Source organism: Oncorhynchus tshawytscha, linkage group LG31 (genome assembly GCF_018296145.1).
Source record: "Oncorhynchus tshawytscha isolate Ot180627B linkage group LG31, Otsh_v2.0, whole genome shotgun sequence".
Lineage (NCBI taxonomy): Eukaryota > Metazoa > Chordata > Actinopteri > Salmoniformes > Salmonidae > Oncorhynchus > Oncorhynchus tshawytscha.
The window spans coordinates 5,940,885-5,955,321 of record NC_056459.1 but is presented as its reverse complement, the minus strand read 5'-3'; the positions used below and the strand labels follow the sequence as shown (position 1 = coordinate 5,955,321).

General features: G+C 43.6%; 1 protein-coding gene across 2 annotated transcripts; it reads left to right on the top strand.

Moving 5' to 3' along the window:
* Positions 1 to 40: 40 nt before the first annotated feature.
* LOC112229916 (borealin-like) lies at positions 41 to 13,031 on the top strand. 2 transcript variants are annotated; one of them, XM_024396062.2, is made up of 11 exons: positions 41 to 151; positions 411 to 505; positions 609 to 737; positions 3,305 to 3,342; positions 7,737 to 7,812; positions 8,409 to 8,482; positions 8,682 to 8,758; positions 8,871 to 8,966; positions 9,179 to 9,308; positions 9,554 to 9,640; positions 11,574 to 13,031. In XM_024396062.2, exons 2-11 carry the CDS (start codon positions 418 to 420, stop codon positions 11,607 to 11,609), a joined length of 831 nt encoding a protein of 276 aa, XP_024251830.1. In that variant the 5' UTR covers positions 41 to 151; positions 411 to 417; the 3' UTR covers positions 11,610 to 13,031. The 2 variants fall into 2 exon arrangements, with proteins under 2 accessions (XP_024251830.1, XP_024251829.1); XM_024396061.2 differs by having other exon boundaries at positions 50 to 505.
* The last annotated feature ends 1,406 nt before the right edge of the window (positions 13,032 to 14,437 follow it).

Below are 14,437 nucleotides of genomic sequence, written 5' to 3'. Positions count from 1 at the left end.
CAAAATGACGTCAGAGTAAAGCGTATCCTTATTGGCTGATCTCTGACACATTCTGCGTCTGCGTGGACATTTTAAAATTTCTCCAGCTGGAAAGAGAGGGAGCAGCAGAATTACGTTTCTAACTAGGAAAGAAAAAAAATACCGTCACCGGGTAAATCATAATGAAATTAAATATGTCAAACAGTTAACCTCAATGTTTAGAATACCATTGCATTTTATGTATTTCAAATCTGAAGTGAAACAGGGACTTTTGCAACGGAGCAGTTTCAATCTGGCTAAATCATGTAAAGTTAACTAGCTCATGATGCCTGAATAGTTCAAAAAGGGCTAGCTAACATTAGTTACTACTAGCAACATTTTAGCTGCTTGACTAGCCCAAGCACCAATTTACTGTTGGTACCAATGCACAGAGTCACAATGGGACGACCAAAGAAGACGACCAAACAACGTAAGAACCCCAAGTTGGACAAATTGGAGGCTTTTCTCGAAGATTTCGACAGTGAGGGTATGGACCAATGACAAAGAGCATGTATATGCAATTTGGCTGTTAGACATTATGTGAATGTTAACGTGGGGTTGGAGAAGTTATACTTACGTTTTATTTTCAGTGAAAGCTGTAGTTGAAAGGCTGAAGGAGAGGACAAACAGCCTCCTGAAAGATGCAGACAACTTCTTCAACATGGCTGTGATCAAGCTGCCTAAAGCAGTGAGGCAGATGAACTGGCTTGAGCATTGTGGTAAGTTAGGTGAAGACTCATGCACCTGATGACAACCACATGGGAAAGGTTGGTTAGAGATACTTTTTTTGTGTGTCACACACACACACAGTTGAAGTCGGAAGTTTACATACACCTTAGCATTTAAACTCAGTTTTTCACAATTCCTGACATTTAATCTTGGTAAAAAGTCCCTGTCTTAGGTCAGTTAGGATCAGCACTTTATTTTAAGAATGTGAAATGTCAGAATAATAGTAGTGATTTATTTAAAATGTTCTTTCTTTCACATTCCCAGTGGGTCACAAGTTTACATACACTCAATTAGTATTTGGTAGCATTGACTTTAAATTGTTTAACCTGGGTCAAATGTTTCTGGTAGCCTTCCACAAGCTTCCCACAAGTTGGGTGAATTTTGGTCCGTTCCTCCTGACAGAGCTGGTCTATAGGATCGAGGTCATGGCCATTGCTGCTGTTCTGGGAATTTGTACTTTGACTTTGTTGTCCTTATTGTTTATACAGCCATTTTTGCCACCAGACTTGTGGAGGTCTACAATTGTTTTTTCTGAGGTCTTGGGGTCATTGTCCAGAGGCACTGAGTGGAATACCCATTTCCTCCAGCATGACCAAGCTTTAACTTATGAAAGATCCTCAGGGGAGACCAAATGCTGGTTTGCAAGCAAAGAACACCATCCCAACCGTGAAACATGGGGGTGGTAGCACCATGTTGTGGGGGTGCTTTGCTGCAGGAGGGACTGGTACACTTCACAAAATAGATGGCATCATGAAGAAGTACAATGATGTTGCTATATTGAAGCAACAACTCAAGACATCAGTCAGAAAGTTAAAGCTTGGTCGTGAATGGGTCTTCCAAGTGGACAATGACCCCAAGCATACTTCCAAAGTTGTGGCAAAATGGCTGACTGTCCAGGAGTTGGCGGACTTCCTCAGAGACCATCCGCCACCTCATCAGGAGCATGCCCAGGCATTGTAGGGAGGTCTCAGGAGACCATACAGGCACGTAAGGATTTTGTCAGCACATTCAACTATGTAAAGAAAAAGTATTTAATAAGAATATTTCATTCATTCAGATCTAGGATGTGTTATTTTAGTGTTCCCTTCATTTATTTGAGCAGGACAACAAAGTCAAAATATTGGAGTGGCCATCACAAAGCTCTGACCTTAATCCTATAGAAAAGTTGTGGGTGTAACTGAAAAAGTGTCTGCAAGGAAGGAGGCCTATAAACCTGACTGTCATACCACCTCTGTCAGGAGGAGTGGGCCAAATTCACCCAACTTATTGTGGGAAGCTTGTGGTAGGCTACCCAAAACGTTTGACCCAAGTTCAACAATTTAAAGGCAATGCTACCAAATACTAATTGAGTGTATGTAAATATCTGACCCACTTGGAATGTGATGAAAGAAATAAAAACTGAAATAAATCACTCTCTACTCTTCTTCTGACTTTTCACATTCTTAAAATAAAGTGAAATCGAGCGCACAGCCATGCAATCTCCATTGACAAACATTGGCAGAAGAATGGCCTTACTGAAGAGCTCAGTGTCTTTCAACGTGGCAGCGTCATAGGATGCAACTTTTCCAACAAGTCAGGTTGTCAAAATTCTACCTTGGTTAAGTTGCCCAGGTCAACTGTAAGTGTTGTTATTGTGAAGTTAATGTCTAGGAGCAACAACAGCTCAGCTGCGCAGTGGTAGGGCACACAAGCTCAGAACAGGCCCGCTGAAGGGCGTAAAAATGGTCTTTCCTCGGTTGCAAAACTCACTACCGAGTTCCAAACTGCCTCTGGAAGCAGCGTCCGCACAAAAAATGTTCGTCGGAAGCTTCATGAATGGGTTTCCATGGCCGAGCAGCCGCACATAAGCCTAATTTCACCATGTGCAATGCCATTTAACTCTGGAGTAGTGGAAACTCGTTCTCTGGAGTGATGAATCACTCTTCAGAATCTGACAGTCCGATGGACTAATCTGGGTTTGGCGGATGCCAGGCGAATGCTACCTGCCTGAATGCATAGTGCCAACTGTAAAGTGTGGTGGAGGAATATTGGTCTGGGGCTGTTTTTAATGGTTTGAGCTAGGTCCCTTTGTTCCAGTGAAGGGAAATCTTAACGTTACAGCATACAATGACATTCTAGATGATTCTGTCCTTCCAACTTTGTGGCAACAGTTTGGGGAAGGCGCTTTTCTGTTTCAGCATGACAATGCCCCTGTATACAAAGCGAGGTGCATACAGAAATGGTTTGTTGAGACCGGTGTGGAAGATCTTGACTGGCCTGCACAGAGCCCTGAACTTAACCACATCAAACACCTTTGGGATAAAATGTTGGGCCTAATTGCCCGACCTCACTAATTATTGTGGCTGAATGGAAGCAAGTTCCCGCAGCAGTGTTCCAACATCTAGTGGAAAGCCTTCCCAGAAGAGTGGGGGCTGTTATTGCAGCAAAGGGGAGACCTCCTCCATATTAATGCCCATGATTTTGGAATGAGATGTTCGAGTATGTGTCCACATACTTTTGGTCATGTAGCGTATGTTGTGTACGTTTGTCAGATAAAACGTCTCCTTTATCCCCTCAGGGTCAGAGAAACCAAAGTCACCGGTGGAGGATGTCAAGGTGAGTTTTCTACACTGAACCAAAATATAAACTTAACAATTGAAGATTTTACAGTTCATATGAGAATCAGTCAATTGAAATAAATTGGTAAAGGCCTTAATCAATGGAGTTCACATGACTGGGAATACAAATATGCATCTGTTGGTCACAGGTACCTTTTTAAAAAAAGGTAGGGGTGTAAGAATTTTTAGAAAATAATACACAACGCAGAGTACTAACGGTCAAGAGGGTACTAACCAGAGGTGGACTCGAGTCACAAATATGATGACTTGCAACTCGACTTTAACTTTAACACCAATGACTCGTGACTGAACTTGGACTTGAGCCTTATGACTCAAACTGACTTGATACCCTCTCCAAGCCCAAATATTAAAAATAATGCTATTTTTAAAAAAAGTGTGCAGCGCATCAACTCTTCATTTAATGGATTACAGTTTGAATCGGACAGCAGCCAATCAAATTGTGCTAGCTGAGAAAAAGTTGTGCATGGTAGTGCAGAGGAACGTCGGCGGGTGAATTCAGATGGATCCCTTGGAAAGATGATACCCTAAATGATTATTTTCGGATATAAAGATGACAGTGTATCAACAAAAAAAATGGATTGCAACTTGCAAAACATGCGGGAAGAAAATGACAGACAACCAACTTTGTTCAACATTTGAAGCTGCACAAAGAAGGGTAAATCGTGGCTAATATAGCCGACAGCTATGTATATAACTTTGCTAGTGTAGCATAACTTAACGTTAAATCAATGAGCCGCCACACATTCAGTCAGTGTGGGAACGTGATCATTGCACCCAAGATTGAGCTACAACTGGCTAGGCAGTTGGTAGCCTAAATCCTGCCTGATGGTACTGCTGTTCCTAAAACCATTGACATGCGTTAGCCTACTGTAACCACACAGAGAGGGAATGTGTGTGTGTGTGTTACGGTTGGGCGAATGCGATCCTCCATAGTCGATCACTATTCGGGGGGGGGGCTTTCTCATGGCTACCCATGTATTTCTATGGAAATATAACGTTTATTTGGAAATTAATAAATACACTGCTCAAAAAAATAAAGGGAATACTAAAATAACACATCCTAGATCTGAATGAATGAAATATTCTATTAAATACTTTTTTCTTTACATAGTTGAATGTGCTGACAACAAAATCACACAAATTATCAATGGAAATCAAATTTATCAACCCATGGAGGTCTGGATTTGGAGTGACACTCAAAATTAAAGTGGAAAACCACACTACAGGCTGATCCAACTTTGATGTAATGTCCTTAAAACAAGTCAAACTGAGGCTCAATAGTGTGTGTGTGTGGCCTCCACATACCTGTATGACCTCCCTACAATGCCTGGGGTGCTCCTGATGAGGTGGCGGATGGTCTCCTGAGGGATCTCCTCCCTTGGATTCAGGTCTGGGGAACGGGCGGGCCAGTCCATAGCATCAATGCCTTCTTCTTGCAGGAACTGCTGACACACTCCAGCCACATTGTCTTGCATTAGGAGGAACCCAGGGCCAACCGCACCAGCATATGGTCTCACAAGGGGTCTGAGGATCTCATCTCGGTACCTAATGGCAGTCAGGCTACCTCTGGTGAGCACATGGAGGGCTGTGCGGCCCCCCCAAAGAAATGCCACCCCACACCATGACTGACCCACTGCCAAACCGGTCATGCTAGAGGATGTTGCAGGCAGCAGAACGTTCTCCACGGCGTCTCCAGACTGGCACGTCTGTCACGTGCTCAGTGTGAACCTGCTTTCATCTGTGAAGAGCACAGGGCGCCAGTGGCGAATTTGCCAATGTTTGTGTTCTCTGGCAAATGCCAAACGTCCTGCACAGTGTTGGGCTGTAAGCTCAACCCCCACCTGTGGACGTCAGGCCCTCATACCACCCTCATGCAGTCTGTTTCTGACCGTTTGAGCAGACACATGCACATTTGTGGCCTGCTGGAGGTCATTTTACAGGGCTCTGGCAGTGCTCCTCCTTGCACAAAGGCGGAGGTAGCGGTCCTGCTGCTGGGTTGTTGCCCTCCTACGGCCTCCTCCACGTCTCCTGATGTACTGGCCTGTCTCCTGGTAGCGCCTCCATGCTCTGGACACTATGCTGACAGACACAGCAAACCTTCTTGCCACAGCTCGCATTGATGTGCCATCCTGGATGAGTTGCACTACCTGAGCCACTTGTGTGGGTTGTAGACCCCGTCTCATGCTACCACTAGAGTGAAAGCACTGTCAGCATTCAAAAAGTGACCAAAACATCAGCCAGGAAGCATAGGAACTGAGAAGTGGTCTGTGGTTACCACCTGCAGAACCACTCCTTTATTGGGGGTGTCTTGCTAATTGCCTATAATCTCCACCTGTTATCTATTCCATTTGCACAACAGCATGTGAAATTTGTCAGTGTTGCTTCCTAAGTGGACAGTTTGTTTTCACAGAAGTGTGATTGACTTGGCGTTACATTGTTGTTTAAGTGTTCCCTTTAATTTTTTTGAGCAGTGTGTGTATATAGGTATTTTTTTAAAGCATTCATGAGTTGCGTAAATCTAATATACTAACTATTACTCTTGTTAAAAATATGAAATGGTAATACATTTGAAGAGCACATTGACTTGTTTAGGACTCTAAACTCTAAGTTTAGGACTTGAGACTTGACTCGGACTTTCCTCTCTTGACATGCCAAGACTTGAGACTTACTTGAAAAACAATGACTTGGTCCCACCTCTGGTACTAACGGTATCAATGGAAATAGTGTTTTTTCTGTAATAGGGAATTAATGGTTAACGGGTCAGAGACATGGGAGAATTGTCAAGGCATTGAGCCTGAAACGGGATACTTGTTATTTGGCCATTGGCCCAGTGCTATTGCAAGGAATTCTAATTGGTCAACCACAGGCTAGGGTTGGGTTATAAATATGCATCCCGTCCCTTTGTTCTGTGGAGAGAATCACTGAGGAAAGGGGAGAATGAACATCTACTTCTCAGCGTAACATCTATGATTTGTCCTTTTTTGAATGAACCTATTTTTCTCCCCCTGATTTGCATTGGGGTCTGTGTTATTGAAGAGTAACATCAACTGCTAACACTTGGTGCCGGCACCCGAATGAATTGGTCTTGAACAACAAGGAATAACTCAACTGTGTTGATCCAGGGAAAAGAGAGGGCTGAGCACAAACCACCACGGGAGTCGACTCTTAATCTCCTGATTGACTGCTAACAAGGGCGTGGATCAGAAAACCAGTCAGTATCTAGTGTGACCACCATTTACCTCATGCAGCAAGACATCTCCTTTGCGTATAGTTAATCAAGCTGTTGATTGTGGAATGTTGTCTTACACCTCTTCAATGGCTGTGCGAAGTTAATGAATATTGTCTGGTACTGGAACACGCTGTCATACACGCCGATCCAGAGCATCCCAAACATGCTCAACGCGTGACATGTCTGAGTATGCAGGCCATGGACGACAATGGGCACCAGGATCTCGTCATATCTCTGTCCATTCAAATTAAAATGCAATTGTGTTTGTTGTCCGTAGCTTACGCCTGCCCATACCATAACCCCACCGATACCATGGGGCACTTTGTTCACAACATTGACATCAGCCATTTTCCCAGTACAGTTGGAACTGGGATTAATCCGTAAAGGGCACACCTCTCCAGCGTGCCAGTGGCCATCGAAGGTGAGCATTTGCCCACTCAAGTTGTTTATGTTGCAGAATTGCAGACAGGTCAAGATCCTGGTGAGGACGACGAGCACGCAGATGAGCTTCCCTGAGAAAGAAACATCTTTGGTTGTGTAAACCCACAGTTTAATCCGCAGGTGAAGAAGCCGGATGTGGAGGTCCTGGGCTAGAGTGGTTACTCATGGTCTGCCAGTTGTGAGGCCGGTTGGACATATTGCTAAATAATTAAAAACAACGTTGGAGGTGGCTTATGGTAGAGAAATGAACATTAAATTATCTGTCAGCAGCTCTGGTGGACATTCCTGCAGTCAGTATGCCAATTGCACGCTTCCTCAACTTGAGATATCTGTACACAACTGCACATTTTAGTGGCTTTTTATTGTCCCCGGCACAAGGTGCACCTGTGTAATGATCATGCTGTTTAATCAGCTTCTTGATATGTCATACCTATCAGGTGGATGGATTATCTTGGCAAGTAGAAATGCTCACTAACAGATGTAAGCATTTGTGTAAAATTCTAGAAGCCTTTTGTGCGTATGGAAAATCGTATTTTTATTTCCGCTCATGAAACATGGGAAGAACTTTGAATGTTTTATATTTTTGTTCAGTATAAATTAAAATGGAATATTTCATCAACTGTCAGTTAAGTCTGGCCATGGTTTTGACACATCAAGTGCCACCCACACAGTCTCTGTTCACTCTATTTGTCTACTTCCAGAAATTAGAGGAGGCTGCACAAGTGGAGAGCATCATGGCTGAAGTCCATACTATTCTCCCTAAGACTGCTAAAAAAGGCAAGTCTCTTTGCTATACTACATACCAGTTGTTATATTTCTGTGACTCTTTAGAATCCCACTGGATGGCCTCCTGAGTGGCGCAGCGGTCAAAGGCACTGCATCTCAGTGCTAGAGGCGTCACTACAGACCCGGGTTCGATCCCGGCCTGTATCACAACTGGCCGTGATTGGGAGTCCCATAGGGCAGCGCAACAATTGGCCGGATTAGGGGAGGGTTTGGCCGGGTAGACCGTCATTGTAAAATAATAATTTCTTAACTGACTTTCCTAGGTAGATAAAGGTTCAATTTTAAAAGTTGCAGTGCTTGAGGTGTCACTACAGACCCAGGTTAGATCCCAGGCTGTATCACAACTGGCTGTGACTGGGAGTCCCATAGGGCGTCGCACAATTGGCCCAGCGTCGCCCGGGTTAGGTCGTCAGTTAGTGTTTCCTCCGACACATTGGTGCGGCTGGCTTTCGGGTTAAGTGGACGGGTGTTAAGAAGCGCGGTTAGGTAGGTCATGTTTCAGAGGACGCATGACTCGACCTTCGCCTTGAGGAGAAATGCAACAAAGGGATCCCACTGAATGTTCAACTTATTCTGCTCCACTGCAGTAATGTCGAAAAGCGGTGAAGTCAGGACAAGTTCAGAGGATGAGGAGAACACTATTATGGCCAGAGGGAAGAAGGTTAGTGCCGTATTCATTGGCAAGGTTAAGGAGACTTATCGTGTGTTTAGTTTCAGAAGACTCAATGTAGTCCTCAAAAGCCTCCTTTCTTTAGGCTTTTACATTTTTATTCCAAATTATAGCAATAGCCCATATCAGTATTAGTACAGCACCATGTTTAACTCAAACCTGCACTGTTGCCACTTGGTCCAATTCTCAGGGTAAATCAACTAGGAAACCTCTGTCAAAGAGGGCCAAAGCACTGTCAGTCAGCCAGCAGAACACCTCCATCAAAAAGTAAGACCCATTCCGCAGCCGAAATCTGCTAATATTTTTGTATGTGTTGGTGTGTGTGTTTTATGGATGTACGCAAATAACTTTCTGATATTCATTTGCCACTTGTGTTCAGGACCAGTAGGAAGCCACTGGTCACTCCTACTAGGAACATGCTGGACAGCTCCCCAATGGGCCCTACCCCCCTCATCACACCACGCTTCGACCCCTGGTAAAGTGGCAGTGGGTGATGTTCTGTTTTTAATAAGATGAGTTGGGTTTCCTGCGGCTTGTCCATAACGAGTGTTTCCTAAAGCTGGTTTGTGGTTAGAGAACGGTCTTTCCCCTAGTTACATTTTCCAGGCGGGACACGAAGGCCCCTAAATCAACATTGGGTACCACTGTGCTAGTGGACACTGCTTCACTTGTTGTCAAATACCTCAGGCTTCCCAAGACCCCGGCGACGAGGATACCCCGCCACAAGGAGAGGGTGTACAGCATCTCGGTCAACGGCTCCCCCATCTCAGAAGGCAGTAATGATATCGTCATCAATGTCCCTGTGGGGAACGGAGTGGTAAGCAGGCTGCCATCAGCCTTCCAGTTTTAGACTGGTCCTTTCTGAACAGTATGTGTGACCATCGGACTTGGATAAATACCCTCACTAACTCCTCTGACTGTTTGCGTGTTCATGTTACTTGTGTAAAATGTGTCAACCTGATTATTGTTTTATTGTCACACACCGGATATGTGCAGTGAAATTGACACACTTCCTGTGTGTCGATAAGTTTTAATCTGCTGACGTAGAGTTTTTGGTTCCAGAGCATTCAGCTGCTGGCCAGTCAGATGGACACTGTGGACCTGGGACATCTGGATGAGACGGCCATAACGAGCATTCGTCTGCTACAGGTATGGTATTCACTAGGGCTGTCGCGGTCACCGTATTACTACCACACCGGCAGTCATGAAAGCAGTTAAATTGCACGTGACTGAGTCATGCACTCAGGACATGTGTTGGTAAGTACTCTGACGAACATCTGGTCGTTAATGGCCTGGTACTCTGGGCTGTCCCTCTAACCGCTCTGACATCAATGCAAATGAAATCGAAAATCACATCAAACGCTTATCAAAATAGTATCATGCTTTTAAAATCACCTCACTGTGATGATCAATTTGGAGAAAGAAGTTCAGCAGCAGGTTGAAACAGTGTAAAACATGTTTGGATGTTTCAAAGCCTAACACAAGGAAATAGACAACGTTTTTCAAGGTGATGATTCATTCAAAACAACCAGAGCTTATGCATAGGCTTATGAGCCCAGGCCTGAGAACTCTGAATAAAAATGACAATTGTGCTTTTATACAATACTTAGCCTACTGCATATTATGCATGGCAGAAAACAAACATGAAACAAAACTGATTTAAGATGTCTTTGGCACATAATTGGTCTAGCATCCAAAATGAAACAAATTTGAGGAATGGCTTTTTGAGTGTGGAATGTAATTATTATACATACTGGATGGACTGGTTATATATGCTACACTCAAATGTCTATCCATGAGTCTGGTAGAGAATGTATAGCACTAGTCGATGCTGTCTGTTCATTGATTGTGCAGGGTGGATTACAGTTAGCCTACAATTCTAGTGAATTTGTATTTGATTTTGAATAGCCTAGTAATAGGGATTTCTTTTTATGTTTTCATAAAACGCGGACACATTACCTTATAACTAAAGAACATCTCACCACCATGCTTTTCCATCGGCCCCTTTCTCTCTTTCATTCCTTTATCTAGTGTGTGGATGGAGTGTCAGCAGTTTGGTGAAATATGTTCCGTTGCGAAAACATGTTACTATCAATGTTCCAGAACAGATTTCACAAATGAAGCTCTGTATAGCTGCAGGAACAGGGTTGGGCGGAATATCACCTGTCGCGAAGCGAATGCATGCTCTTCAAACAGTGGTTGTTGTGTGGAGTCAGTGTTTATTTCTCGGCTGCTCCTATTAAGCACAGCTCCCCTTATAAAACCAAAGTAGTCTATCTGGCATCATTGGAAAGCGTGCTGCCTCCATTCACTATTTGAGCGTGGATGACTGTTTTCTACCCTTGCTCATTTGATTAACTGGCCATTCTAAATCGAAACTAATTTGACATATTAAAGACCAGATTAAATGGAGAAGTCTGACTGGGTAAAATATGATCACTTGATGAGAGAACAGCTGTGCAGCCTGGAGGCAAGGACCAGAGCACAAGCTTCTTTTACTACTTTCTCTAATCAACAGCCTATAGTCGCACCACGCAGCCCGTATATGATTTGAATGCAGTGTTTGTTTTTTTGCCAGGCATAATGGGACCCATCTGTCCATACAACATTCTTCCAAAAGTCTTGATCACCCACCCGGGTGTGTTTTGGCAAACTTGAGTCAACTTTATGGATGAGATGGTTCCCATTATGCCTGGTGAAAACCAAACACTGCATTTCACAGTAAGAACCTCATCAACAGTCAAGTATGGTGGTGGTAGTGGGATTTGAGGAAGCTTTGCTGCCTCGGGACCTGGGTGACTTGCCTTAAAAGAAGGAACCATGAATTCTGCAGGAGAACATCACACTGAGCTGCTTCTTTCTTTTCTTTGTAAGCTCAGGTTCCCTTCACCTAATATTTGATATTCGTTGAAGATCCGTTAACATTCAGTAAACGATGTGCAATGCTTTTTCACAGCACTTTATATGTTTGTATGATTGCCTAACATTAGCCATGTGTATTTAGCTGGTTTGAAATGGGTTTTCTTTGTAAAAGCTGAGAGTAGCTGTTAAATCAAACTCATGTTCACATTGCTCTCCACAGAAGCGTCTCGCAACACTGTGTGAAACGGCCGAGTGACCGCTGCACCTTCAGTCCCAGCATTTTTCTCCCCAATTTCGATCTTGTCTCATCGCTGCAACTCCCCAACAGTCTCGGGAGAGGTGAAGGTCGAGTCGCGTGTCCTCTAAAACATGACCTGCGCTTCTTAAACACCTGCCCACTTAACCCGGAAGCCAGCTGCACCAATGTGTCGGCGGGAAACACTGTTCGGCTAACGTCCGAGGCGAAGGAGTCGCTAGAGCGTGATGAGCCAGGTAAAACACCCCCAGCTAAACCCTCCCCTAACCCGGACGACACTGGGCCAATTGTACGCAGCCCAATAGGACTCGTGGCCGTTTGTGTCCCAGCATTTTTTTGTTGTTGTACAAGATTCACATTTTAAAAATTTTTTTTAACACTACTATCTATATTTCTTCTATTTTAATACATAGTTATGTTTATCTGTCAAGTCTGCATCAGGGTGTTTATCGTTGCATTCTTTTCATTTAAAATCTTTGATTCTTAAATCAGTCCGACATGATTTTGAGACGCTATTTCTCAGGGATGCTCAATGCATGCAGTAAGGGAATGTTCTAGTCTTCCATGATGGTGATTTATATAACGTCAAGGTTGTAAATATGACTAAAATGAATAAACCCTAACTACACCCTTCCCCTCATAGTCTAGCATAACATGTTTGAAACTCATTTGGGAGCCTGTTATTGTCAATGCTATATCTATTGGCCTGTCTCATCAATATAGCTTTGTCTGCACTATAGTGGGGGTTGTGCCAGTTCAATGTGTGATGTAACTACGGCCCATGTATTTTAGAATTTTGTAGTATTTGGACATTTCTGTTTTTAAAAGTAAATGTGCTGTTTTGTTCAGTTATTTTCCTTAAGTGTAATCTCTTGTGAACGTCTTAATTTGTGTGACGGAAGTTGGGACCGCTGTTTGGGGGAGGGGGTTATGGCTCTGTAGGCTTTCAGATCTAGGCCTACATGAAGCTCTGGTCGTACTAGTAATAAAGTACAGAAATACAAGTGTCTTTTTCATGTTCTCTTGTTGCCATAATATGCTGTAGTCAGAGACAACTGGACATTACTGTTTGCCTGCATTGATTCCCTGAGACAGTCTGCTCATTACTCCCCTGTAATTGAATTTGTGTCCCTGATACCCATTTCAGACAGGTGTGGTATATAATCTCTACAATATAAGGCAATGGGATTTGAACTGTAGATTAGTGACAATTCCAAAATATATCCTCTTGGGGGAAAAGAGACTAATAGCCTAGTCAATGTCAAAGCAGTAACTGACGAAACGTCACACTCCATAGCAATCTAAATTGTGTTGTTGGTATGTTTTAGTTGCAAGATGGTTCATGATAAATGTCTAAATTAACTACTCAAATCACATTCCCTGTAACTGGCATTTGGAACTACTATTAAACATTGCAACACCCCTTTTGTTAGTGTTTGGATTGCTTGTATGTTTTTAATTATAAACTGGGTGGTTTGAGCCCTGAATGCTGATTGGCTGAAAGCTGTGGTATATCAGACCGTATACCACGGGTATGGCAAAACCTTTCTTTTTTACTGCTCTAATTACCTTGGTAACCAGTTTATAATAGCAGTAAAGCAACTCGGGTGTTTGGTATATTTCCAATATACCACAGCTAAGGGCTGTATCCGGGCACTCTGTGTGCCATCACGCTTAAGAACAGCCCTTAGCCTGGAATGGTGACTATATACCACACCCCCTTGGGCCTTATTGCTTAGTTTTACTTTAGTAAGTACTTCAGTACGTTGCCCTTTGACTTTTTTCAGTTTGTTACGTTACAGCCTTATTCTAAAATGTATTCAAATCAATCTACACACAATACCCCATAATGACGAAGCAAAAACAGGCTTTTAGAATTTTTAAATGTATAAAAATGACCCTTCACTCAGTACTTTGTTGAAGCATCTTTGGCAGCTATTACACCCTCCAGTCTTCTTTGGTATGATGCTACAAGCTCGGCATACCTGTAAATGGGGAGTTTCTCTCATTCTTCTCTGCAGATCCTCTCGAGCTCTGTCAGGTTGGATGGGGGAGCTTCGCTGCACAGCTGTTTTCAGGTCTCTCCAGAGATGATTTATCGGGTTCAAATCCGGGCTCTGACTGGGCCACTCGGACATTCCGAGACTTCTCCCAAAGCCACTCCAGGGTTGTCTTGGCTGTGTGCTTAGGGTTGTTGTCCTGTTGGAAGGTGAACCGTCTGAGGTCCTGAGTGCTCTGTAGCAGGTTTTCATCAAGGATCTCTCTGTACTTTGTTCCTTTCATCTTGTCGTGGAAATTCTACACAGGGACACTGAAAGTAAATATGAAATTAATCATTGTTCATCTTTGCCATCGATCCTGACTAGTCTCCCAGTCCCTGCCGAAGAAAAACATCCTCACAGCAGGATGCTGCCACTGCCAAGCTTCACCTTAGGGATAGTAACAGGTTTTCTCCAGATGTGACACTTGGCATTCAGGCCAAAGTGTTCAATCTTGGTTTCATCAGACCAGAGAATCTTGTTTCTCATGGTCAGTCTTTAGGTGCCTTTTGGCAAACTCCAAGTGGGCTATTATGTGCCTTTTACTGAGGAGTGGCTTCTGTCTGGCCACTCTACCATAAAGGCCTGATTGGTGGAATGCTGCAGAGATGATTGTCCTTCATGAAGGTTCTCTCATCTCCACAGAGGAACTTTGGAGCTCTGTCAGTGACCACCGGGTCCTTGGTCACTTCCATGACCAAGGCCCTTCTCCCCCTATTGCTCAGGCCATCTCTAGGAAGAGTCTTGCTGGCTCCAAACTTCATCCATTTAGGAATGATGAAGGCCACT